Here is a 24,760-nt window from a genome sequence, read left to right as displayed (position 1 = left end):
CAGCTCTGAATTTATTAAGCAACAGGGCACCGATTCCCTTTGGTTTCTCACATTAAACAGTACATTGTCTGCATAGAGCGATATCCAAGGCATACTGTTAAAAAAACCGGTACCCCAAAGTCACTTAAGTCCCTGGAGAGCCTCACCGCCAGCTGTTCCATGGCCAGTGTAACCAGCAGTGGGGAGAGGGGACACCCTTAACGTATACCCCGCTCCACCAGCCAATCTTCAGAAACCAATCCACCACCACCGACCGGGCCAGAGATGCACTATAAAGGAGTTTCACCCAGCCACGAAAACAAGGACCAGAGCCCATGCGTTCCAACAACTTCAAAAGGTGTGTCACAACAATCCTCAACAGCATGCAGCACATGAGCCAACCTGCGCAAGTTCACAGACGTACTTTGGGCCAGAATGAAGCCATACTTATCTTCATGCACTAGTGTCCCCACCACTTCCCACACCCATTCTGCAAGCACCTTACACAGCACCGTTGTGTCTGCATTTAGCATTGTCAAGGGCCTATAAGCTGCTGAATCCGTGGATTCCTCGCCCGGTGTTAGTACCATACAAAACACTCCTACTTGGAGTGTAGGAGGTAGTTTCCTCCCGCCCTCGCCACCTTGCTTCCATGAAGACCTCCATCAGTGGCATCCGCTTAGTCTGCTATGTTTACCAATGCCTCAGAAGTGGCCAGTAGGTGGGACACCCGCGCCCTGAGTGTCGTCACCTCAGCTTACAAATCGATTATGGAGTGTTCAGCTGTGATGACTCTGTCCGCCACCTTGCGGAAGGTCCACACGAAGAAAGCCCACATCAATGGACACCACATCAATCTTCCTCTCAAGAGCAGTGCGTGAGCCCTGTATGGCGTCCAACAGAGCAGCGCTTGATGGCTCCTCCTCTTGTGGTGGCGCACGTGCCCCCAGCAGTCCTGCAGCCCTCGTGACTGAGTCCTGCGGAGTAGTATATTGTGATCATATTGCCTTGGGATCCCTTGGCATCCTTGTCCTTCCCCATTGCAAGAGGCCCAAATCGCAGGAGGGGGTTCTCCATCCTCCCACTCCAATCACTGCATTTCCTCCCCTAAGCCCAGGAGTCCCCCTCCAGTCCTGTGCAGCTCTGGATCCTCGTCATCCTCAAATAGAAGAGTGCGAAGTGGAGAATAGTCAGAGAAACACCCCTTCCAAAATCTCTGGCCTGCTGTAGAGCTGTGCTGCACACCTCCTCTCCACCCAGCCTAAGGATGCCCTCTAGCTCCCGTACTGGCCCTCTCATGGCCTCAGGCCCAAGCAGTCTCTGCATGTTTCCCTCTCCTGCTGGGCTCCACAGCTCCTCCAGAGCGGCTCACTCGGCCGCCTCTTCTTCCTGTCCCCCGAGAGGCCACTCACCAGTCCGCAGGTCCTTCACAGAGGGTCTCTTGCTGGCTCTGTGCCCACATCCTGCCTGCAAGGGAGGCACCGCCAGCGTAGCTCCAACTTTGCACATATACCGCAAGCCCATGTCGCTTCGGGCCCACTACGAGATTGAGCGGGCCCGGTCGTCAGACCCCACCATTGAACGCCTCACAGATCACCACCAGCAGCAGCAGCTCGGGTATCACTGATCAGAGGCTCCAGTTTGACGCACTTTCAACTGGGAGTCAGGCTAATGCACGCCACGCTCAGGCAGACCTCAGGCTCTCCCACCATAGATAGGCTGAACCAAATTGTTCTGGCCTCTATGCGCCCACAGCTTGGTTTACCAGTCAATAGGTGGGGGTGTGGGGGCAACAACTCCTTGAGTCATTGCTTAATACCTTTTTTTTTCAAGTGTGGCTCACTACTTCAGTATTTGGCATGATTCTGATTCGGGGCAGGGAAGCGCTCTGACCACACATCTGATCAACCATCTTTCTAACCTTAGTTAAGGAGAAATTCTTCTAGTAGTCTCTTGAAGCATGTGAAGGAGGGGTTGGTTCTGATATGTATTAAGAGAGAGAGTTCCAGATTCTAGGGGCATTACCTGAGAAAGAGCGTAGAAGGTTTTTTTTGTTTGTGTCTTTTATGGGGGGATGAGAAGGAGCGTATTGGAGCTTCTTAGGTTTCTTGACCTGCTTTTGTGAGTTTGGCTGCGAGGTAGTCTGGTTTGCTAATGTGTAGAGCTTTGTGGGTGAGGCAGGCCATTTTGAAACAACATTGTGCTTCCATTGGGGTCCACTTTAGGTTTTGGAGCGTGGGGGGCGATGTGGTCATGTTTCTTAGCTCCTGTGACCATCTGTGCTGCTGCATTGAGGGTAGCTCTCATGGGGGCTACTTGTGCTTTGGGTGTTCCAGTGAGTGTGGCTCTACCATAGTCTAATCTGGATAGAACCAGAGCTTGTGTTGCTGTTTTTAGGTCATTGGTTGGAAGGAAAGGCTTGATTTTGTTGAGCAGTTTTAGGCTGTAGAAGGCACTCTTTGCAGTGGAGCTTATGTGAGATCTCATGTTTAGCTTGGAGTCTAGAGAGATCTCCAGAGATTTAGCTGAGTCGGATAGCGTGAGCTTCCAGTTTAGGGAGTCCAGGTTGTTTATCCATTCTTGGATCTGTGTGTGGTTTGGGAAGGGCAGAATTTCAGTTTTTTCTAGGTTGAGTTTGAGGTGGTTGAGTGATAGCCAGTTTTGAACTTTTGAGAGTGTGGGGAAGTCATTGAATGTCGGTAAGAGAGAATATTTATAGGTAAAGCTGGGTACCATTTGCATATAGGTGGTACAAGACATGTGCTTGTTTTAGGATGGTGGCGAGGGGCTCAATGTAAATGTTGAAGAGTGTGGGAAGAGGACCGAACCTTGTGGTACGCCTCGGATTATGGGAGAGATGTTGGACATGGAGTTGTTGATTTTAACTAGTTGGGAACGGTTAAGTAGAAATTAAGAAAACCATTTCAGAACAGTGCCATCAGCTCTGATAAGTTTTTGAAGGGCATCTAGAAGTAACTTGTGATCAACTATATCGAAAGCTGCTGATAGGTCAAGAAGGCAGCATCTGTTTGAGTCGAGGGAGCTGTGTATGTCATGTGTTATACTCAGTAGAAGTTGAAGTTGAAGTTAAGGGAATTTATAGAGCGCACGTATACCAAAAGGTTTCATGGCGCTAATTCGGTCCGGCAGCCGATCAAGGCAACATTTAGACCGCAAAGGCACTAGTGAATAACCAGGTCTTCAGACATTTACGGAACTCCAGGTATGAGAGGGAGGATCGTAGATTATCGGGAAGGGAGTTCCAGAACCGAGTGGCCTGGAAATAGAAGCTCAGCCCCCCATGTTTCTTCCTAACAAAACGTGGAACAACCAAGAGGTTCTTGGAGGAGGACCGAAGGTTTCTGGAGGGAGTGTAGATTGTTAACCTAGATGCTACATAAGATGGAGCCAGGCCCGCTAATGATTTGAAAATAAGACACCCAAGTTTAAATAGGCATCTATGAGCAAGAGGTAACCAATGCAATTGCCTCAGAAGCGGAAGAGCATGATGGTATCTAGACCGCCTATAAATCAGTCTAGCTGCCTGATTTTGAATGAGCTGTAGTCGGCGCAGTTCATAAGCGGGAATACCAATGTAGAGGGAGTTAGCGTAGTCAACCAGAGAGATGACACGGGCTAAAAGGATGTATTTGAGAGCATCAGTGGTAAAAAAAAACGGTAAGCTTTGCGAATAGTCCGGAGGCATAAAAAACAGGACGAGACGACCATACTAATTTGGGCATGCATCGAAAGATCGTCACTGATTTTAATGCCAAGACTTTTCATGGACTTCGTAGGAGAAGGAGCAGAGCCAAGAGAAGAAGGCCAGAAATTAGAAGTCCAGGGATTGGATGGGCCTCCGATCAAGACTAGTTCAGTCTTGTCGGGATTTAACTTAAGATGGTTTGTACTCATCCAATTCTGGATAAAGATCATAGTGTTCTGAAAATGAGAGATAGAATCAGGAGAAGAAGAAAAAGTGAAGATGAGTTGAAGGTCATCAGCGTAATTAAACACTGTGACCTTCCGGTGACATAAAGCAAAAATTAGAGGAAAAATATAAAGATTAAAGAGAAGGGGGGGAAAGAGCTGAGCCTTGGGGAAAACCACAAGTTACTGTTCAAGGATAGGAAGAAAAGGAGGAGAGCTGAACCGCCTGTTGACGGTTCTCCAAGAAAGAGGAGACCCAATTCAAGGCAACATCCGAGATGCCAGCACGTTGGACACTGTCGACCAAAAGATGATGGTCGACCCTGTCAAAGGCAGCTGATAAATCGAAGTACAAGGTCCTGAGTAGAACCATAGTCAGCACTAACTCTTAGTTCATCCAAAACCGAGAGGATGACTGATTCAGTGGAATGGGTGGGATGGAAACCAGCCTGATGGGGATCAAGATAATCAGAGGCCTCAATGAAAGAGCTAAGGCAATGAGTTGCATATCTCTCCAATACTTTACCTAAAAAAGGGAGTAGGGAGATAGGTCGAAAATTAGAGGGGATAGTAGTATCTGCCCCAACCTTTTTCAAAACAGGAATAATTTTAGCTGATTTAAAAAGATTAGGGACACGCCCAGAGCCAATGATTTGTTAAGGAGAGCAAGAGGGGGGTCAAAACAGGAAGAGAAGATCTCACGAAGAATGTGTGAGGGGCAGCGATCAGTGGGAGAGACAATTTTAATTGAACTCACCAGACTGAGAAATTTCTCGATCGAAATGGGTGGGAAATGCGTAATGGTATGTGTACTAGGAGAAGGTAGGGGAGGGTCGAAGGAGGGAGAGGGAGGAGATATATGCAATGTAATAGTAGAAATTTGGCAATAAAGTAGTCGTGGAGGGAGTCGCATAAGTCCTGAGAAGGAGGAGGTTTGGCAGTGACTCGATCAAGTTTAGAGAGACTTAAGAATGGAGAAGATTTCCTTAGGCTTGTTGGACAAAGATAGAATCATTGCAGAAAAATATTCCGTTTTTGCTGCAAGAAAATCATTTTTATATTCATTAAGTATAGTGGAGTAAATGATTACAGTATAGCTGTTTCAGTGTTGCATCCCTTCCTGAAACCCGACTGGTGTGAGTCAAGTAAGTTGTTGGTGTCTAGGGGTTGGTTGAGTTGGGAGAGAATACATTTTTTGGGGATTTTTGCTAGGAAAGGAAGATTGGTAATGGGTCTAAAGTTCTTGGGCTTGTTCCGGCCTGCATCATGTTTTTTTTAGGAGGGGGTGACTTAGCCTTGTTTAAGGCAGTCTGGTATCAGTACGTTGGTTAAGGAGTTGTTAATGATCTTGGTCCATAGATAGGTTAGGGTGCATTTGAGGTTTTTAGCCAGAGCGTCAGGTAGTGGATCTGCGAAGTGGGGGGGGGGGGGGGGGGGGGGGGCGGTTGGAATTGGCAATCACCATGGAGATGTCTTCTTCTGTGAGGGGTTTGAAGACCTTCAAACTCTTGAGTGTGGAGGACGGTCTTTGGTATTGGGTTGGTCTGGTTCTTGAAGGGGGAGGGGTCTCAGTTTTGGGGATTATGAAGTGAGCCCGAGTTGGGGTTATTTCGGTTTTCGGTTAAGAGTTGTTGGGATGAGCTTGTGTGATTTTGTTGGGTTTCTCATTTTAGAATTTGGCTAGGTAGTCACATTGTAGTTTAGAGGCAGGAGGATTTTCTTTGGGCGGTTTGGAGGTTTGATTTCGGATGATGTTGAAGAGCTCTTTTGGGCGTTTTTTGGTTTTGTCTAGGGTGTTTTGGAAGAAGGTGGCTTTCTCTTTGAGGATTTTTTTTTGTAGTTCCTGCATCCTTTTCTGAGTTGGAGAGGGTTGGTTGGGGATGGGTTTGCTCTCCAGAGTCTTTTAGCGGCTCTGAGTTGTTTTCTTTAAGGGTTGAGGACTTTTTTTGATCCAGGCGACGGGGTATCTCTGACCTTTTTGTGTTTCAGGGGGCTAGTTGGTCAAGGGCAGTTTTCATTGTTGTGTTGTAGAGGGCAGTGAGCTCATCAGTATTGAGGTTGTCTGTGTTTGGTGGGAGTAGAGATGATATTTTTTATTCCAAATCAGGGAGAGGGATAGGATTGAGATTTTTGCGCCATTGATGGGTAGTCCGGGCTCGGTTGTGAGGTGCTGTAGCTTGGTTAATGTTGAATAGAATGATGTGGTGGTCTGACCAGTGAATTGGGTGAATGTGGACTGCTGATTACATTGCGCCTTTCATCTGATGTACTGGCACCATCGCAATATCCGTATACTATTTCTAATGTGATACTGCTGTAAAGATCGTTTTTCAAATATCCCTAGGCTGAGATACCGCATAGTCTTCGCTTGTGAGGCATTTTTTTTACTATCATTGTGTTTAAAGCTCACTTGTTGCTTACCATTGGTTAGCTTCATTGTCACACTTGCTTGCTCTTTTTTGGGTCAGTGTGCTGGCTGGGCACTTCTTTTCGTTTTTGCTTTCAGCCACTGTACAACATGGCTAGAAACAGTGACAAAGCTGGCAAATCTTGAATAGGCCCCACCAATTGGCTTTTCCAGTGCTGGTTGTTATGGATAGTAAAATGCAGTGGCTTATAATGACATGGGGATGCTTCATGAGTCCAAGATGCGGATATAAAATAAGGTTGATCTTACTACAGCTATAGCATAAATGGTGAATTTCAGCCACGAGCCGCTAAGGTGATCTTTTTCACACAGTTTCTCCATTTTGCTCTGAATGAGCTATACAATAATTACAATCCTTCAAAAATGCCATATCTCTGTGGTAGAGATTTAAAAAATGTTGGAGCCTTCTGGGATGCTGGCTAGGTAAGAACTGCACCCTAATTGTCCTATCGACAGCTGTTTATGGAAAACTAATGCTGCCAATTATTGAGATTCCTGAAAAACACGGTATACATTGTATCTGAACTTGAACAGGAAAGTTATAATTTTTTTATTTTTTTATGTTCCCCCCCTTAGGGAGTTCTTTCCAACATCTCCTCGATCACAGACCTGGGTGGCTTTGATCCTGTATGGCTTTTCCTGGTAGTAGGCGGAGTTATGTTCATTCTGGGATTCGCAGGATGCATTGGAGCTCTACGGGAGAACACCTACCTTTTGAAGTTTGTAAGTAGTGAAATGTGTCAGCTGTTTTTGTTCACTGGACAGTTTTTATCTTCTATCTATGGAAGTCCTTTGCTGCATCAATATAAGCATTATTTCATTAAAAATTAATTACTTGCCCTCTTTTTACTCTCCTTCAGAAAAGGAAAGCCCCTCCCTTAGACCCTTAAAGTTTACTTTTATTTATTTTTTAATTTTGAGACCCTCTGTGGTGTGTTACAGAAAGACTTCCCTGTCCTCTGCCCTGTTTTTTCTATCTCTGCTATTGATCAGGTCATTTTTCTCCTTAAATACTACTAGACCTAGCAAGTTGCTGTTTCATTATACAAACTGTTATATCCCTTGGAGCCCTACAGTCCATGATCAAGCTTTTGGGCAGCCCTAAAGATACACCTTGTTTCTGTGCCAGAGCTAGTGTGTGGCTCATTGAAGTCTTATGTAGAGAGTATGTTGCAGTAATAACGCTATTTGAAAAGTGGATCTTCATGTCACTAGATCACATAGTGATGGCTCACTGAGTACCACATCTTGTTCTCCAACTCATGTGTTTGAATCCTAATGGAGTAAACATTGTCATTTGTTCTTCCGACTGCGAATCAGACCTTGAGTGCAGATGTTAAGGCATCAGTATCCTAACATCAAGCATCAGGCCTCATTTTGTTTGAACGCCCCCGTGGCGGTCTCTCAAGCATACCTTCACCACACGGCACAGACATTTAAGGTTTTAATTTAAAAATAATTTGATGGGTGAGAGTCTACAAAGTTAGGTTCTCTGTCAAAAGCATAGCATTTAATAGCATCTAGGCTGCTTCGAGAGCCAATGGTCATTTGAAGAAACGGCGTGCAAAATTGAGCTGGTGGTGGGGGTAGGGTTCTTTTTTTCTGCTTCATGCAGGCAGTTGAAATACACACCAGACAGTCAGAAAAGGGTTTTCCTTGGGGAAATGAAATAAAAGTAGATTATTTCTCCAAAAATGGCTGTGTAAGAACTGATTTTCAGTTTTCTTTGGAGCTAGCAAACTATCTCAAGCAGAATTGTGAGATCGCTTGGATCAATTTTCATTAGTCTCTGAATCACAGATAGTTTGGAGATTTCTACCCACCTGTCCAGGTAGACATGTTTGGGCTGGCTCTGATTATTTGGACTTTAATACAGGCCTGCAAGTGTTTACAAGAACATATAGAGCACTGCATACCACCATGTGATTTAACACTTACAGAGCTGTGTTTGCATTGATGCACCTCTGGAAATCTCTATTCGTTTTGTGTGTGGCTGTCTATCTTGTATACTACTTTGACATCGGCTGGCCATTGTCTTCTCCTGGGGAGAATTCATCAAGCAGTTCCTAGGCACTGCGCTGTTCTAGCATAGCACATTGACAAGATTCCCAGAGATCGCTGATGGCAGAGCCATCACTCTCCAGGATCAGTGGCATTCTGGTGTTACCAGACTAGGGCATGGATGATGGCAGGTGTGCAGTGACTCCATTCCTAACCCCTGGTAGTAATCATTGTATATCCAAAAGACTGAATGTTGGTCTGCCTGGATATATGGGGGAGCTGACTATTTCTCCAGGAGATCTCCCAAGCAGTCTTTGGATGCTTCTCTGGCAGGTACATCCGTTGTTTTTGATGCCCTCCAGCGCCTTGGGGTCGCCTCTGGCAGCCTCCGCAGCATCATCAGGGCTCTGCCGGGTTCCCACATGGCAGATGTACATGGTTCTCCCTGGTCGTCATGGCACTGGGTCCCTGTAGGTTGGATCTTGTTGGTCAGTACTTCTAAGGTTATGCCACCTGTCGGCCCAAGTTCACTTTGAGAAAATGCTTTGCTTTTCACAAGAGACTGTAGGTTATTCATTCATTGATCAAGCCGCGTGTTCGGGACAGCAAGGGTCTCCATGCCTTCAGACAGGCAAGGATCCATTTGTTCTGCGAGTAGGGACGTCTGTCCTGGGAATATAGACCCAGCTTGTACTCTCATAACTGCTTCCTCCTTAAAGGGAGTGATTCTGCTGGAGTTCTGCTGTCTTCTGGCCACGGGTAGGTTGTACCCAAAGACCCCATTTTGGATACATTGATGTGCATCTTCAAAGATGGAGAACCATTTACGGAATTTTCTCTCTGTCTGCGCATTGCAAGTTGATGGTTGTGTTTTATCAGAATTTGCACTTCCTTGTTTAAATAGACACAAATTAACATTGATTCTTTTATAGCATTTTATTTTATTGTCATTTAATTTATGTAGTGCTTCTTTTTCCAGACGAGGCGCTTACGAATGGGTAGAATGCTACTCCATGGGTGTGCCATGACCTTGATGGGCAGGGTAGATTTCTTGCCAGGGCCGTGTCGGGCTCTACACCCGTTACTGTCTCTGTTCCTGTGCACAAGCTTGAAACGAAAAGCAACATCAGAAGAAAAGTACAAAGAAAAACACATACGAATGAATTAAAATCACAGAGGGTGTGCCGATTGCTTATTGCTGAATGCTTGGCGTGTTTTAACGCAACAGGAAGCCAAGAATAAACAGTTTTACCCTCCTTGCTGTATATAGAATTGCGTTTTAAGAGCGTTCAGTTTTTGAACCACAGTCAAGTTGGCTGGCGCCTCTCCTAATGATGCGGACGGGCCATTAGCACTTATGCTGCCATTTATCAAAATTACAGTCATCACCAGCAGCATATTTTGTTCACTGTAATGTGGATATTTATGTAAGTAGTGGTTCCGTGTGAATTCCTAAGTGATGCTATTTGAATTCACGCCCGTGCAATGTAGGCTAATGTCTGGGCCTTTGTCGTGCTACGTGTATCGCTAGGGAAACTGTTTTCTAAAGGCCATCGTGTACATAAAGTGTTTATATATTTTTTCGGTGTGAGATTTATGCATATATACCCATTTAAGCCTAAATGTGTTCCTCTATAGGTAGAACACTACAGGATCAGACTTTGTTTCAGTAGACTGGCCTCCACCAACACAAGTGACCGGCTGCTGAATATTAAGTGCTTTCGACAAACATAAATTATTATTTCTTAATTGAATAAAAAACTGTAGTTGCTGTTTTTAATTGTTTTAAAATTTCTGAATATTCATAAAGTAAACTATTTGAAATACTTTACTTTCAAATGTTAGTTTTATTTGACACCATCAATGCACGAGTTTTCAACATTGTCAAACTTATGCTTGATAGAAGGAATCTTCTAGTTCTACGCGTAGGGATAGGAGCCCCCTGGGCTCGTTTTAGTGACCTGGGATTTAGAAGGTGGACTAATCGTACATGTGAATTGTGCAGCGCCCACCCTACAACTCAGCTGAGGTTGCAATACAATAAATAAGTTGGTGTCACTAGTAATGCAGGGTTCAGTCAGTAGCTACCTCTACTGCACCGCTACCTGGTCCCAGCCGAATGTTTTTTTAGGGCCAGGTTTGACAGCACAGCTGTCGCAAGACAATTATGTGCGAACCGCTATGAGAGGGGCTTTTGCTCTGCCCACATGACGGTACTCTGGAGTACATATTGTGATTAAGCAGAAGTTGTGTGCTTCCACAAAAAAAGTGCTTGCCCTCCACACAGCTGTGATCATTTTGTGTTTTTATCCAGCTGCCTGACGTTGAACTTAGAGGGGCATACACATTACTTTGTCATTCTATTAATGTGTCTTAGATAATTTATGGTGGTTTTCTCTGGCAGCATCACAGATGGGAGGAGACCAGTCATTAACCTGCATGACATTTTAGGTCTTCCTTGACTGTGCACACGTAAACATGTTCTATTGGCATTGCCAATGCCTGTTAATGTCTAGAAATCAGCTAGAGAAAGTATGCACATAATTTCAGAAATGTGTTGGTAATTTCTGATATACTGTCATTAAGTAATCAGTCTCCATACAAAAATCTGCTCTGTCACTTTGCACACTTCTGTTCTTAAATCTCAGATCCTGGAGCCCTTTTAAAGGCTTCATATACTAACAAAGCAAGCTGTCTGGTTGTAAAAGACCTAATGTGGGCTTACCAAGAACTTATAGTGGGCTTAGAGCTTGACAATTTCTTACCAAGGATGGCTTTATTGTCACTCTTAATTGCTTCCTTCTTACTCAATGCCTTTTTTTCCCTCCCTTTTTCCCTCCTAGGTTGTCAGGTTTGTGTTTGTCCCTCCTAGGTTGTCAGGCTTGTGTTTGTCCCTCCCTTGGATCACAGCATCTTTTAACAGCTTTTTGCTTGGTTGACTTGCAATATTCCACCTCTCGCTTTAAGGGAACACCATTTTTTTTCTTTTTGGTTACGCACTTCATGAGACAGTGTTTTTCTCCCCCTCCTGTCCTGCTTTCTCTCTTGTCCATCTCCCCTCATTCGTCTCTGTGTTGCTCCCACTCATCTGCTTCATACATGATGATGCATTCGTGCACCTATAGAATAATGCAACCGCCAACAGCGGCTCTGACATGTCTTTTTTTTTTATTTGTTTTTTATTTATTGCCGATGCTGAACGCATCTCCAAACAGCAGTGGGAAAGCCTATAGGCCCCAAAGGCACGACCTGTTGACTTGGCCAATACTGGTTTTACATGTTGGTCTTTATGAGAGCAGTTATTAGATGGCCCAAAAGGTGGCAGTGATTTTAAAAGCAGCATTATGTAAATAAGGCGCCTTATCCTTCCTTCAAGCCCTTCTGTGAAACACCTTCGCTTGCATAATTGTCCTGCATTTGACGTTATTACACCCATTTGCAATGAAGCATGGCACAGTGAGATGCCTTAAGCAAGTGCACACAACCTTGCACTGCTCTGGACATGATTGGTGCAGCTCACTTCCAATATCCCCTTTAAACACCCCCTTCCCCCAGTGCAGTGTTGCAACGTCACAAGAGCATCATCTTGGGCCACCCCTTCATATCTCATATCTCTATCGCCACCCTCTATCTTTCTCTCTCTCTCCTCTGCCAAGTCCCCCCTTTTGCTTCACAGCACTGTGGCTTTCCACCGGGTCCTATGCCACATTCCGTGCCACTGCTGGCACTCTGCAGCTCTTGACGTGGCGCGCTCTCTCTCCTGCAACCTACTGAATCGCCGCAATAGTGGTGAGGGTGCACCTGCCTAGAGAGACTACCCAGAGCTGCACCGATACTCATTTGTCTGTTCATCTTTGAGGTGTGTGAGGAAGTCTTGTACTGATAATGTACATACTATTTCTGTCCTCTGTGTGTAAATATATCTTGCTTTGCTGCCACCCACGCCATACCTGTTGTACTGCAATGCCCTTGTAGTACTCATTGTTTGCCGATTACTGGTGCTGCACAATCAGTCGGTGCTTTTTAAGCATTACTCCTTGAACTAACCATTTTCATGCCATGTTCCTTTCTTTTCAGTTTTCGGTTTTCCTTGGGATTATTTTCTTCCTGGAGCTTACAGCAGGGGTGCTAGCCTTCGTCTTCAAAGATTGGATCAAAGATCAGCTGCAGTCCTTTATCAACAGCAACATCCGGGCTTATCGAGATGACATTGATTTACAAAACCTTATAGACTTCACGCAGGAATATGTAAGCAGTATTCTTTATATCCTTCTGATCTGTGATTCCTTGTGGGTCAAAGTCCACCAGACAGCACAGATGTCTGATTTGCTAAAGACATCTTTGGGACATTCTGAAAGGTTTCCTTGGGGGTGCATTCCACCAGTTGCTTACCATTGGCTTTGTGCTTTGTAACTCACATTCCTGGCTTTCAAGTAGATGGCTTTATTTGTTTGAGGCTTCCCAGCTTGAGTTCCTCCCTCTCAAGAAGCAAAGCCTTTCCACACTACCTCTTCTTGTATTCTTCCACAAGTGCTCCTTTCTCTGAACACGCCTGTAAATCTTGTTCTTATCTAGTCACATTTGCTCTGCGTTCAAGTACAGTGGTCAAATGTCAGGCTTTGTCTTCCGAGGGAGCTTGGTGTTTGCTTTTCTTTCTCAGACTTCAGAGTGAGAGGATTTATGTGGAAATCTTGCTGAATACTGGGGGTAGGAGTTTTTTTTCTAGCACACAACAGCATTTGAATGAACTGTGCAAGTATTTCAGGATATATTAGAATTAGGAACTGTTGGAAACAAATACTTTAATATGATCAAAACAAATCAATACACTAGGTGATGCCATTGCCGCACGTTATCGTTTGTGCGATGTGTAGTGGGATTAGTAAAACTGTATGTCTGCAATTGTTATGGTTATTTCAATAGAAAATGTGTTGTCTGCAATGATTGTGTGCTACTACACCATGCATAGGCCACTCTGCACTGCTTGCACTGTTCACTGCACCACTCAACTTTACACCACTCCACTCTACTCTATTGCACTTTATGCCACTTTACTCTACTCTGCACCACTCTACTCTGCACTACTCTACTCTGCACCATTATACTCTATGCTGATGCACGATATGCTACTCAAACCACTGCACTCTCCGCCACTCCAGTCTAGGCCACTCCAGTCTAGGCCACTCCAGTCTACACCACTCCATACCACTACACTCTCCACAACTTCACGTCACTCTGCAGTACTGCACTTTATGCCAATATACTCTAAGCCATTGCACTCTACTCTGTACCATTCCTCTCTACGCCCATGCACTATACGACAAATCTATAATCTTCTGTGCACCACTTCACTCTATGCCATTGCATTGTAGGCTATTACACTCTACGTCACTATACTATACGCCAGTGCACTCTACCCTGATCTCCTGTACTGCACCACTCCACACCATTTCACTCTATTGTGAAACAATCTACTCTAAACCACTGCATTCTACGCTGCTCTAGTCCACTATACTCTGCACCACTCCACTAAACTCTATGCCACTGCACTCTACTCAAACACTGCACTGTACGCCACTGAACTCTATGCAGCTCTACTCTGCACTACTGGATTCTATGACAGTGCACTCTACGAACGCTACTCTGCATCACAGCACTCTACGCAACTGCACTCTGAAGCATTCCACTCTGCACTCTATGCCGCTGCACTCTGCCCCACTGCACTCTACTATGCACCACTCTGATCTATGCGATTGTATTTTATGCTGCTGAATTCTATGCTGCTGCACTCTATGCTACTTCACTTTGCACTGCACCACTGTACGCTACGCCACTCTACCCCACTGCACTCTGTCACTCTACTCTCACAGCACTCTGCGATACTCTACTCTGAAACACTGCACTCTATGCTACTGAACTCTGCACCACTCTACTCTACACCACTGCACTCGCAGCCTCCACTCTATGCCTCAGCACTCTACATCACTATCCTCTACTCTGCATCACTCTACACCACTGCACTCTATGCCACTCTACTATGCCACTGTACTCCGCACTACTCCACTGTGTACCATTGCACTCTTCACCACTGAACTTTACATAACTCCAGTCTAGACCACTCCACTGTAAGTCACTACACTCTATGCCACTCTACTTTGCACAACTCCTCTCTACAACACTGCACTCCATGCCAATACACTCTAGGCCAATGCACTCTTCTCCGTACCACTCCACGCCCCTGCACTCTTCGCCAATCCACTGTACGCCACTCTAATCTGCACCACTGCATACTCTGCCAATGCATTGTACACTACTTTACTATACACCATTATACGCTATGCCATTGTACTCTATGCCAAAGAACTCTACTCTGCACCACTCCACTATGAAACAATCTACTCTGCGCCACTCTACTCCACACTGCCACTGAACTCTACACTCCTGCACTCTATGCCACTCTACTCAGCACTACCTCACTCTATGCCAATGCACTCTACGCCACTGTACTTTGCAACACTGCATTCCGCACCACTCTAAGCCATTGCACTCTGCACCACTCTATGCCGCTTCACTATACAGCACTCTGTGCCACTGCACTCTACTATGCCTCACTCTAATCTATGCCACTGTATTCTTTGATACTGCATTGTATGCCACTGAATTCTGTGCCGCTGCACTCTATGCCACTTTATTCAGCAACACTCTAAGTCAGTCCACTCTTCACCATCCACTCTACTCTGCGCCACTCCACTGCATGCGTCTCCACTCTATGCCACTCCACGACACTGTAAGCCTCTCAACTCTCACACTCTACTCTTCACCATTCCACTCTACAACACTCCACTCTCCTCTACACCACTAGCTTTAAGCCATGCTGAACAGCAGCAATGCTGGGGTACAACATGGACAAAACACATTGGCAAAGCCGATAGCTCGTGCATAGGCAAGACCTATTGTCTTTACCAATGCTTGTCAACCTACATTCAGGGCTGATCCTGGCAGGTGTGTCCAGAGCAAAAGCCAGGTGCCTGTCATGACTTCTGTTTCTGCTAGCCAGCTGTTTCAATTGTGCTTTACATATTAGATTTGTGTGTGTCTGCACATCTTTTTCAGAGATATGTTGTCACAAAAAATAGTTTACAGCAATCCAAACACTATTTCACTGCTTTTTTGTTGTTATTTCACTCCACATGGCGCTTTTGCTCTGTTTGTGCTGGTTATATTTTTGACTTAGTTTATATTTGCCATTTAAAAATAAGATCAAAACTGCTAGTTAATGCGATAAGGACCGTGGGTGGTGAAAGACTACATGGCTACTTTTTGTGTCATGGGCACTGGAAGTGTGAATATAGTACAATCCAATGGATTTGGATTTATGTAAAGTCACCAAAGAGATGCATGAAAATACTTAAAAAATAGCTCATATTTAGTTTGTTGAGGATATCGGCCCTTTAGACTACTGTAGCTGTACGGAAAAGCCAAATCTTTTTAATTTTCTTTATGCACAATATCTAAACCAGCACAAATGAATGACGCATCAACGTTTTATGTGCAAGGAGCAGAAGGTCCTTTTATTCATAATCTATAAAGTGTAAATAACTCCAGTTCGACTAATGCCTATAAGTTAAAGGGCGTGGGTAATGGAAATATAAGTTGGGATACGACAAGGCAACTGAAGTCGCGTGGGGTATGAAACACTGTTCAACCACAATCAAATCGTGCTCTACGTCAGCCTTAATGGGTTAATCATTTTTCTGTATTTTGTCCAGTCATATGAAGCAAGATAGTTTTTTCAGATGTCCTTGAAAAGTTAATATTTTCTGATTATGTAGCATAATCGTGCAGTGCAACTTGCTTCATGAATCCATCGATTCAGTCCTCCTGCAAAATTGCGTGGTCAGTAATCAGTGTGATCAGTCTCTAATTTTCTACTCACTTTTAATTTAAATCTTGAGCATTCTCTCATTGTAAATAGGCGAAAACAAGCTTCACAAATAGCAATACGAAGTTCAGACCTTTATTAATACAATGAATCGGATTGATCTTAACTATAATACACTTTTTCCCTAATGATTTTATACAAATTGCATCAGTCACAAAAGTTGCATTGACACCTTTCTTTATAGAGTTTCGTAGTCTCAATCCATACAGCCTCTATAAGGACGTTTGCCATATAAACTTAATGAGTCACAAATAACTAAAATTTACTGCATAACAATTTTCTCAGTGGCTCCCAAGGAGACTCTGTTATTTAAATGTAACTAACATATTTAGAATCATCTAGATAACATGTTAAAGGTTGGTCTTTATCTGTCCATAACTTAATTATCGGTTAATAAGCATCTAGATAAACTATGTATGCAACCATGCACACATTAAGTGAACAGTGAGGTCATTCAATATGGTTGGAACTGTTCCGAATACTGAAGAAATATTGGGCCGAGCCAAAATGTGAGCCCTAAGACACGGGGAAAATTTGCCATTTAGGACATTTTCCTGATCAAGATTGATCTATCCGTTTAAGCTGCACTGGTTAAAAATACTGATGTGTAATCTTACGTAAAAGGAATGGATTTCTGTCTGTTAAATAGTTTTCTGTGGTGGAGTAGGCAGGTTGATGGCAAAAAAGTATTTAGGGTGAAAACATTCTGGGAAAGTTTTTTTTCTGTTTTTGGGCATCTTAACAAAAAGCACACCTTATATTTAGATAATACTGTGAAACCTTTCCGCACATTTTACCCAATATCTGCTGAGGGGGTTCACGCCCCAGTGCTGGGCTGTGTTTTTTATGTTTTGGGCACTTCAAATATAAGCCTTCATAACTTGTTTCCACAACAGTTATTCAGGCCAAATTGACATTTCCCCAATCACATTTTGGGGAATTTTAAGGTGCCCAGTGTTAGTGTATTACCCTGAAAGCAAACTGAGAACATATCTAAAATGGTTTTAGTTTTTTTTTAATACAAAAAAATGATGTGTTAGGAAACGTGGTTTTAATTTTAAAAATTATCAACAATGGGTTTGCAGTGCTGAGATCACCATCTTTCCAGCCTTCAGGGCTAAGTAGAATTGTAAAAGAAAAGCATTTTTTGGGACATGTTTCTGTTTTTTTATTTTTGGGGTTTCTACCTACCTATTTGCAGTTTTGGGTGGAAACTGGTGTGAAATTAATTAGTGAATTTGGAAAGGTAAACATTTGTGAAAAGTAAACAAAATTTAGAAATCTGCAAGGGGTCATTTGAATAGATCGCGCATTGTTTTCTGAAATAACCTAATCGTTCAAATAATAAAGTAATTTGTTGAAAAAAACTTAAGTAGTAGAACATAAAATAGAACGTGAAGGAAACTTTTCTCCCTATTTCAAAATGTATTCTTTTAAAAGACAGTCTTTCTTATGATTGCACCAGAAGGATTTTCTAAAGCAATGTGGGATTAACTGTTCATGTCCATCTCACCTCAAAGGTAATGCAGTTCATCCGTTGAGATGGTTAAACATGGTGTAGCTCTTAGTTAGTCATTAAAGTTGAAATCCGATAATAGTGAAATAGTAAAACAAAGACGTTTGATAGCATTGAAAAGACTTAAAATAAGCGACAGAGGGATGCAGCTTATCAAACTGCATAGTAATATAAGTTTGAGAACAACTGCTAATTCCATCTTCATTATTATATATAGGTGGAGGAATACGCAACTAACTGTTATAATAGGAGGAGCTAATGAGGCATAGCAAGCGTGGCTGTAATGCAGAAATATGTAGCAGTAAAACAACTCTGCAATTTATTGTCAACGCTACATTTGCTAGAATTTGGGTTACTCAGCAGAACTTTTAGTGTAGCAGACTAAATGGGTACAGTGCCACCACTTAGCACAATCTGGAGTTGCATCACATATTTCCACCACTTCAGCTTTGTGCCTTTTCAACTTTTCACTTCCTCACCACTCTGCAGATCCCCAGACCTTAGGCAGCAATCTCTTAGAAGTAAGGAATGCCCAGCTGCTTTTATTTAGGCCAGAGCATATCAGAAGCCTGCCAGGATCTAGCCAAAAGCCGACCGACAGCAGAGGTTGAAACGGCAGGTGAAGGTCTGTTGAGGGACTGCACCAGTCACCGCCTAGCTCCTGTGAAGCAACGATCTTCCGCTCACTCCAGTGCCCTCTTGAGCCAGTCACAATCCACCCATCTCAAGTCACAAACTGCTTCAAACCTCCAACTCCCGGACCCCATGCTCTACGGTCAGATCAGAGCAGGAAAACTAGTGAGTGGCAAAACAATGGAAGCAAAGGTAGGTGAAAGGCAAAATCACCATAGATCAGCAGCAGAGAAACATCAAAGTTCAGAGCAAAGCAGACAGAGCAGCACCAGGAGAATGACCAGAGTTTTCAGTGAGAAACCGAGTAAGCATCTCCTTAACGGATTTTACTTCAGTGTTTATACTTTGCAGCATCCCAAAAACAATTGGGGCTATTTTTCTAGTGCGTTTAAAAAAAAATCCCTATTATCCTATTATTGCTGTGTGTGAGAAACATGTCCACTGTAGTAATATGGTTCACAAGTTATGGTGTGTTGAGGCCTTATGTTGTTTCGCTTTCCACTAGTGACAAATTGCTCATCATTAAGATCACCAACATAACAGAAGCAGACCAACAGTTTTTGCTGTGCTCTTTGCCTACTTGTGGAATATTAGGAAGCGATCTATTTCACTGCTATACATAGGGTGTGTTTTCCACAGTTGTTATGACCCTGCATGTCAAGGGACAACAATACCATGGAATAGGTAATAGTCATAATAACTGAGGTCTTATGAAGTGCGAAATCGTGGTTCATTGGAGCCAGAACGTAAGAAAAGACCAATCCCATAAAAAGCAGTGTCTTAAGAAAAATCCTCTCTGTAACTGGAATGATTGCAAGCCAATCAAGGATAGCCAGGACAGGTTAGATCTGCTCTTTTCTTTCTAGACCTCACAGAAGCAAGGTTGAGGCATTGGAAATTTGCTGTAACCAATACAGGACGTAGATGGCATTCCAAAATAGTTGATTGACAGTAACAACATGCGGAAGACATGACAATCAAGCTCAGAATCAACCTCTAGGCAAAATGAAAAGTATCCTATTCAATATCTTCAGTAAACTGACTACTGACAATTGACTTCCTAAAGGTACTCCAGGTTTCACACTGTGTCAGTAGTAGGATCTTGTCATTGACTCATACAGATGAGCCAGAATTTGGGTTTGTGTCTGTATAGGTCAGTGGCACACCCAGCCAGCTGCATGTCCACTAGAAAATTGAAGCCATCCAGTCACACATCATGTTAAGGAGTTCCACTGAGAGTAGCCTTTTCCAGAGGCGAGCAACACTTACTCACTGTCAGAATGTTCTGAGGGCGTCCTCCTTACCTCTGGAATGAAGGCAGGGACACAGAGGAAACCTCTGCTGCTGGAAGACAAGCATTGGCATAGCCAATAGGTCTTACACTTACTGGAGCTTACTTGTAGGCACCAAAAATGTCAGTCCTTTTTCAAGACTGCTGAATACTGTTGGTAACTATGTAAGTAGGTTGGCCATCAAGTGTTTGAAGTCCCAAAGCTGAATACATTTTTTTAAAAAGAGCAATGGTAACGCCAATAGCTCTCCTCTAATAATCCAAGTGCTAAATTATTGCCAATGGTGACATTTTAGGAAAAGACGTAAGATAAAAAAAATAAAGGAAACCGTTTTCTAAAGCTATCTTGACTCTTTCATATTGAATTCAATTTTTCCAAATTGCTATAAAAGGCATGTTTACTTTTCAGATTTCAAGCAGGAAACTGAAAATCACTGTAAACATGGTTGAGCTTAAGAATAGGGAACTCGCTGCATAGGCAAGACCTAACAACGCCTTTGATTGCTTCTCAATTGTTCATTTTCCAGCCGATCCCCCCACTACTCTCCAGCATTTCTGGGGTGCTGAATCACCCCAGCCCATATATTTCTTTTGCCATTTGTTTAGAGGTGGAGAACTCGTATCAAAATGTTAAATATGATCTTTAGGAAGACAGCTCACCATCTTGCGCCATCTGGTGGATGTAATCAGGTAAACTGAAAAATGTTTAAAATCTATAAAGCAAAATATGTTGCCTCGTCAGTGAGGGCCACTCAAACAAGCAGTGGCCTTAAAAGTAACGCGGCTCATTGAGAACATCAAAGCTGACTAGGAGGGAGGGGGGAGTGAAAACAGAGGAGCCATTAGAACAAGGCTTAATGAGATCAGAAAGGCAGATGGCAGCTGCGCGCGTTTACTTGCACATGCACGCAAGCTTTAGGCCGGGAAAAGGTTGTGGGTAGCACTTTGAAAAGCCCCTTACTAAAAATCGAGCAGCAGCGCATGCGCTGCTCTAGGCTCGAACTAAAAAACAAGCCATTCGAGAGCTTCAGGGGGATCAGCTCGCAGTGGATAAAATGAGGGGGCCCCAGGATGAATGATGTTGGACATATCCGTAGGAACTGGGCTGGTAGTGTAAAATAGGCTCGAGTCACAGCCAATAAGAACACGAGTGTGAGACAGCTGTGTGGTCAACGATGTAAGCCTTACTATATAGAAATCTGAATAATTTACCTCACAGGAAGTAGTCTTTTTGAATTTGTTAACTATTCTTTTTCGTGTATTAGGTCCTATTCAAAAGCTAGAACATTTTAGACTGTCTGCTCTGTATTTCGTAGCGTTTGCAGCAGAGTCTTGGGGAGGATTACTATGGACGTATCAGAGCTGGTATGGTTTTGGATAAACTGGTTTTGCTATGAACACATCACACATTCTCTACATGACTTCGTGCATTCATGTCATTTTATGATTGTTAAGCAAATGCTCCCTGTGGAGCCAAAGCCCTGGAACCGCTTTGGAAGCATGATTTGTAGGTTTTATTGGGTATCGTATTGTGGTTTGGTTTCATTGTTCACTGGCACTAAACCAGGCACCTTACTTACCATAGCTACAGACTGAATTTACGCATGCTCTATTTGTAACATGTTCAGCTGTAGCCTGTCTACATAGTGATTTGTATTCTCCTGTTCTGTTCTGTTCCCTGCTGTAGTGGCAGTGTTGTGGGGCGTTTGGAGCAGACGACTGGAATTTAAACATTTACTTCAATTGCACAGATGCCAATGCAAGTCGAGAAAGATGTGGCGTGCCTTTCTCCTGCTGTACCAAGGATCCTGCTGTAAGTTGACTCAGGTGCCGCTTTCCTTTTGTGTCTTTGTTTTGTAGAGCTCGCCCTGCTGTCCTCCTCTTATGTATCACTGTGTTGTGCACACTGCCAGGCTTGCATACGTTGTTAGCAAGAGTCGCATCACGAGTTAGTGTGCTAAACATACTGAAAACTGAGACCAGCAGCTGGCGTCCCTGATGGGAATACTAATTAGAATGGCATGTTCTCAGTTCAGTCTCCCTCTTAGCTCTTTTATTGGTTGTACTTTCTTGTATAGTGTGGCTGCACCTTTTGACGTTGGTGCTCTGTACAGTTTAACAACTTAGCAGGGGACTGTTCTTATCGTGTAACAAAGGAAGCAATTGTGTTACCTCGTCCCCTTTACTCCTTGACCACAGTGGTTTTAAGTTTATCGAAATTGCGAGTTTAGACGAGTATAAAAAGTGACTTACTCACTGGTCGTTGTCATTGTAGATTGCATTCGAAGGGGGGAAGTGAAAAGTAGTGTGGTGTGAATGTGCTCTGCTCGCTATATGCACTAACCGAACTCGTGCATATAATAGATCACATTAAAACTTCACTCACAGGCAGATACCATTTTTGAAAGGTTCTGTCCAAGCATCACAAAAAATGTCAGAGGCCAGTTCTCGGTCAGTTGTACCTACTAACATCTGCATATTCTAAGAGGCATTAGACAAAGAAGGGGTCTCACTTAAATATGTCTGATTTCAAGAAGGAGCCTCTATATGTAGCCTGATCCAATCTGTGGTTCAAAGTTGGGAATCCATTGTACTGGATTATAATGCCCTCACACACCCTGGCGAGTGTCATGCTTCATCATCGGGCTCCCTATAGTAGGGGCACTTTAGCAGAGATCTTTTTCCAACAGCCATTAGGTGAAGTGCGGGTGAGGGGCCTCGTGTGTGTGTAGATGTGTTATAAAAACCCTATTTTACATTCACTTCCAACATTAACACACATCTACACACACGAGGCCCCCCACCCGCACTTCACCTACCAGCTGTTGGAAAAAGATCTCTGCTAAAGTGCCCCTACTATAGGGAGCACGTCGGGTATTGCACCGCCGACCCGATGAGGAGCAGCCCGATGATGAAGCATGACACTCGCCAGGGTGTGTGAGGGCATTACAATCCAATATAATGGATTCCCAACTTTGAATCACAGTGGTCAGGTTTGTTCATAATTCCCTATGTTTTGTCTCTCATTCCAGAGGAACAGCATAATCTTTTTGTGGAAATTATTGTCTTTGGGACTTTGCTTGACCTGTCCAAAAGCCCACTGTCCATTCTTTGGTTACTGCCTGATCCAATCTCGCAAAGTTATATGTGGTCCGCTGTACAGTACATATGTACAGTTCGTCCCCACGCAACACTGTAGACTGTTGCAAGTAACACTGGATTATGTTTCTTCTCTCTAGGAGGATGTCATAAATACACAGTGTGGCTACGATGTCCGGCAAAAATCGGTGAGTAGGTTTGGTGTCTTATAGGGTGTCTGATTTTTACCTGTACTTGAAGTTACATTAGCTGCTTTTCTTTGTCTCCTGTGTTGTATAGGAACTGGATCAGCAGGCCACGATTCACACCAAAGGTTGCGTGCCTCAGTTCGAGAAGTGGCTGCAGGATAATCTAACGATTGTGGCTGGCGTTTTTATAGGAATTGCATTACTACAGGTACAGTGGCATACTTCCATTATGTGGGGGGTGCAACAGCAATGTGGAAAACCTGTCCTTTTCCAAAATACTTCCATTTAGTGCCATTCATATTGGGTTGGGATGCACAGCTGGTACATTTTTTGCTAGAGTACTCCGCGTGTACACAGGTCTGGTTACTAAAGCAGGGCTATACAAAGTGTCTGATTGTGGTGCTGGCACTAGATTGCCCCTACCCTTTGCAATTTTGGATGAGGGAAATGGGGTTAAGATGTTGCTTTGCTTATGATGTTAAATCAAACACACACAATTTGATGGTAGGAATGCTGCAAATATTCTAAATCACTGCAAAAGCTCTGCGTAGCATTCCCAATCAATTGTTTCCCACACACTGTGCAAGTCTAGACAGGGGCCCGCTTTTTTGTGTACTTTACGTCTGGCAACAAAAACCTTGCACCCAGCCATGATGTATAAATAATAAAATACAGTAAGAGTGGGTCCAAGTTTAATCCCCAGTCAAGGTTATGCTAAACTAACAACTTTTCAACTTTAAACATTAGTGTGGTGTCAAAAATATAATTGGCTACACAAATTGTATGGTATAACTAGATTTCTTGAATCAAGTCAATATGTAAATAGTCATATGCTATCTCTTTATCATGTATATCTTCAGGTCCCCTTTCCTTCTAAACTCTGCACGCAGAATTCACATTGCTGCACATGACGAGTAAATTCTGGGGTACCACCTTTGGGTAAAGGACATAAAGTAGAGATGAGCAAGTAGATGATGTATTGGTCATTCTCATGGTGTGGCAAGCATGTATCAGTGATACAAAAGGGGATGATGGACGTAGCGTTTGAGCAAATCAAACACTCACCCCCATTCATCTGATCTGGGTTTAATCCATCACCATTCTTTAGCTCACTCAGCCACCCCAGTTCAGACATGACCGTATGCAAATCAGTCTGACCCTGTGCCTCATGGGAACAGTCCAGCCCGAACTGCCAAGCCATGTTTGATGAGGATTATGAATCCGAATCCGAAACCGGCCCCAGGATGCTTGTTTCCGGTCCAGGGAAGACATGGCTTGGCAGTTCACAAATCATTGCATCTCTTTCTCATATCTGACTTTGGTAGCTAATAAGTTTAATCGGTGCATTAGCACCTGGATGAAAGGCAGCTTTCTAAAACTCAACAACTAAAAAACTGAGGTGCTGGTGTTTGGGGCACGGGAGTCTTTTTGGACCAATTCTTAATGGCCGGAAGCCAGCGGCCTTGTTGCGACTCCTGTGAAGTCTGCTAAAAATCCCACTGTTATCTTCGACACCACTCTTAACTTTGAGTTGCAGGTTAACTGTACTACAAGTACATGTTTTTACATAATCAGAGCTCCCAGGAAAATTTTCCGATTCATTCAGTTGGAAATATGGCTTACGGTAGTCATCTCTTTGATTGCCTCATGCCTTTACTACTGTAATGCATTATATCTGAGCATGAACAGTTCATCCCTGAACAAGCTTCAAGTGGTTCAGAATGCGATTGCTCGCCTCATTCTGAACATTCCT

General features: G+C 43.6%; 1 protein-coding gene across 1 annotated transcript in view; it reads left to right on the top strand.

Moving 5' to 3' along the window:
• TSPAN5 (tetraspanin 5) overlaps positions 1 to 24,760 on the top strand; it is a 310,289-nt gene that overhangs the window by 261,338 nt on the left and 24,191 nt on the right. Inside the window, exons 3-7 of the mRNA XM_086961959.1 lie at positions 6,914 to 7,060; positions 12,416 to 12,586; positions 21,408 to 21,533; positions 22,960 to 23,007; positions 23,099 to 23,215. Coding sequence (XP_086818085.1) covers positions 6,914 to 7,060; positions 12,416 to 12,586; positions 21,408 to 21,533; positions 22,960 to 23,007; positions 23,099 to 23,215 — 609 coding nt within the window. The remainder of the gene's footprint in view (positions 1 to 6,913; positions 7,061 to 12,415; positions 12,587 to 21,407; positions 21,534 to 22,959; positions 23,008 to 23,098; positions 23,216 to 24,760) is intronic.

The sequence above is a fragment of the Lissotriton vulgaris genome, chromosome 3_1 (assembly GCF_964263255.1).
Source record: "Lissotriton vulgaris chromosome 3_1, aLisVul1.2, whole genome shotgun sequence".
NCBI lineage: Eukaryota > Metazoa > Chordata > Amphibia > Caudata > Salamandridae > Lissotriton > Lissotriton vulgaris.
Note: the sequence above shows the minus strand (reverse complement) of the source record. Positions and strands in the feature narration are given on the sequence as shown.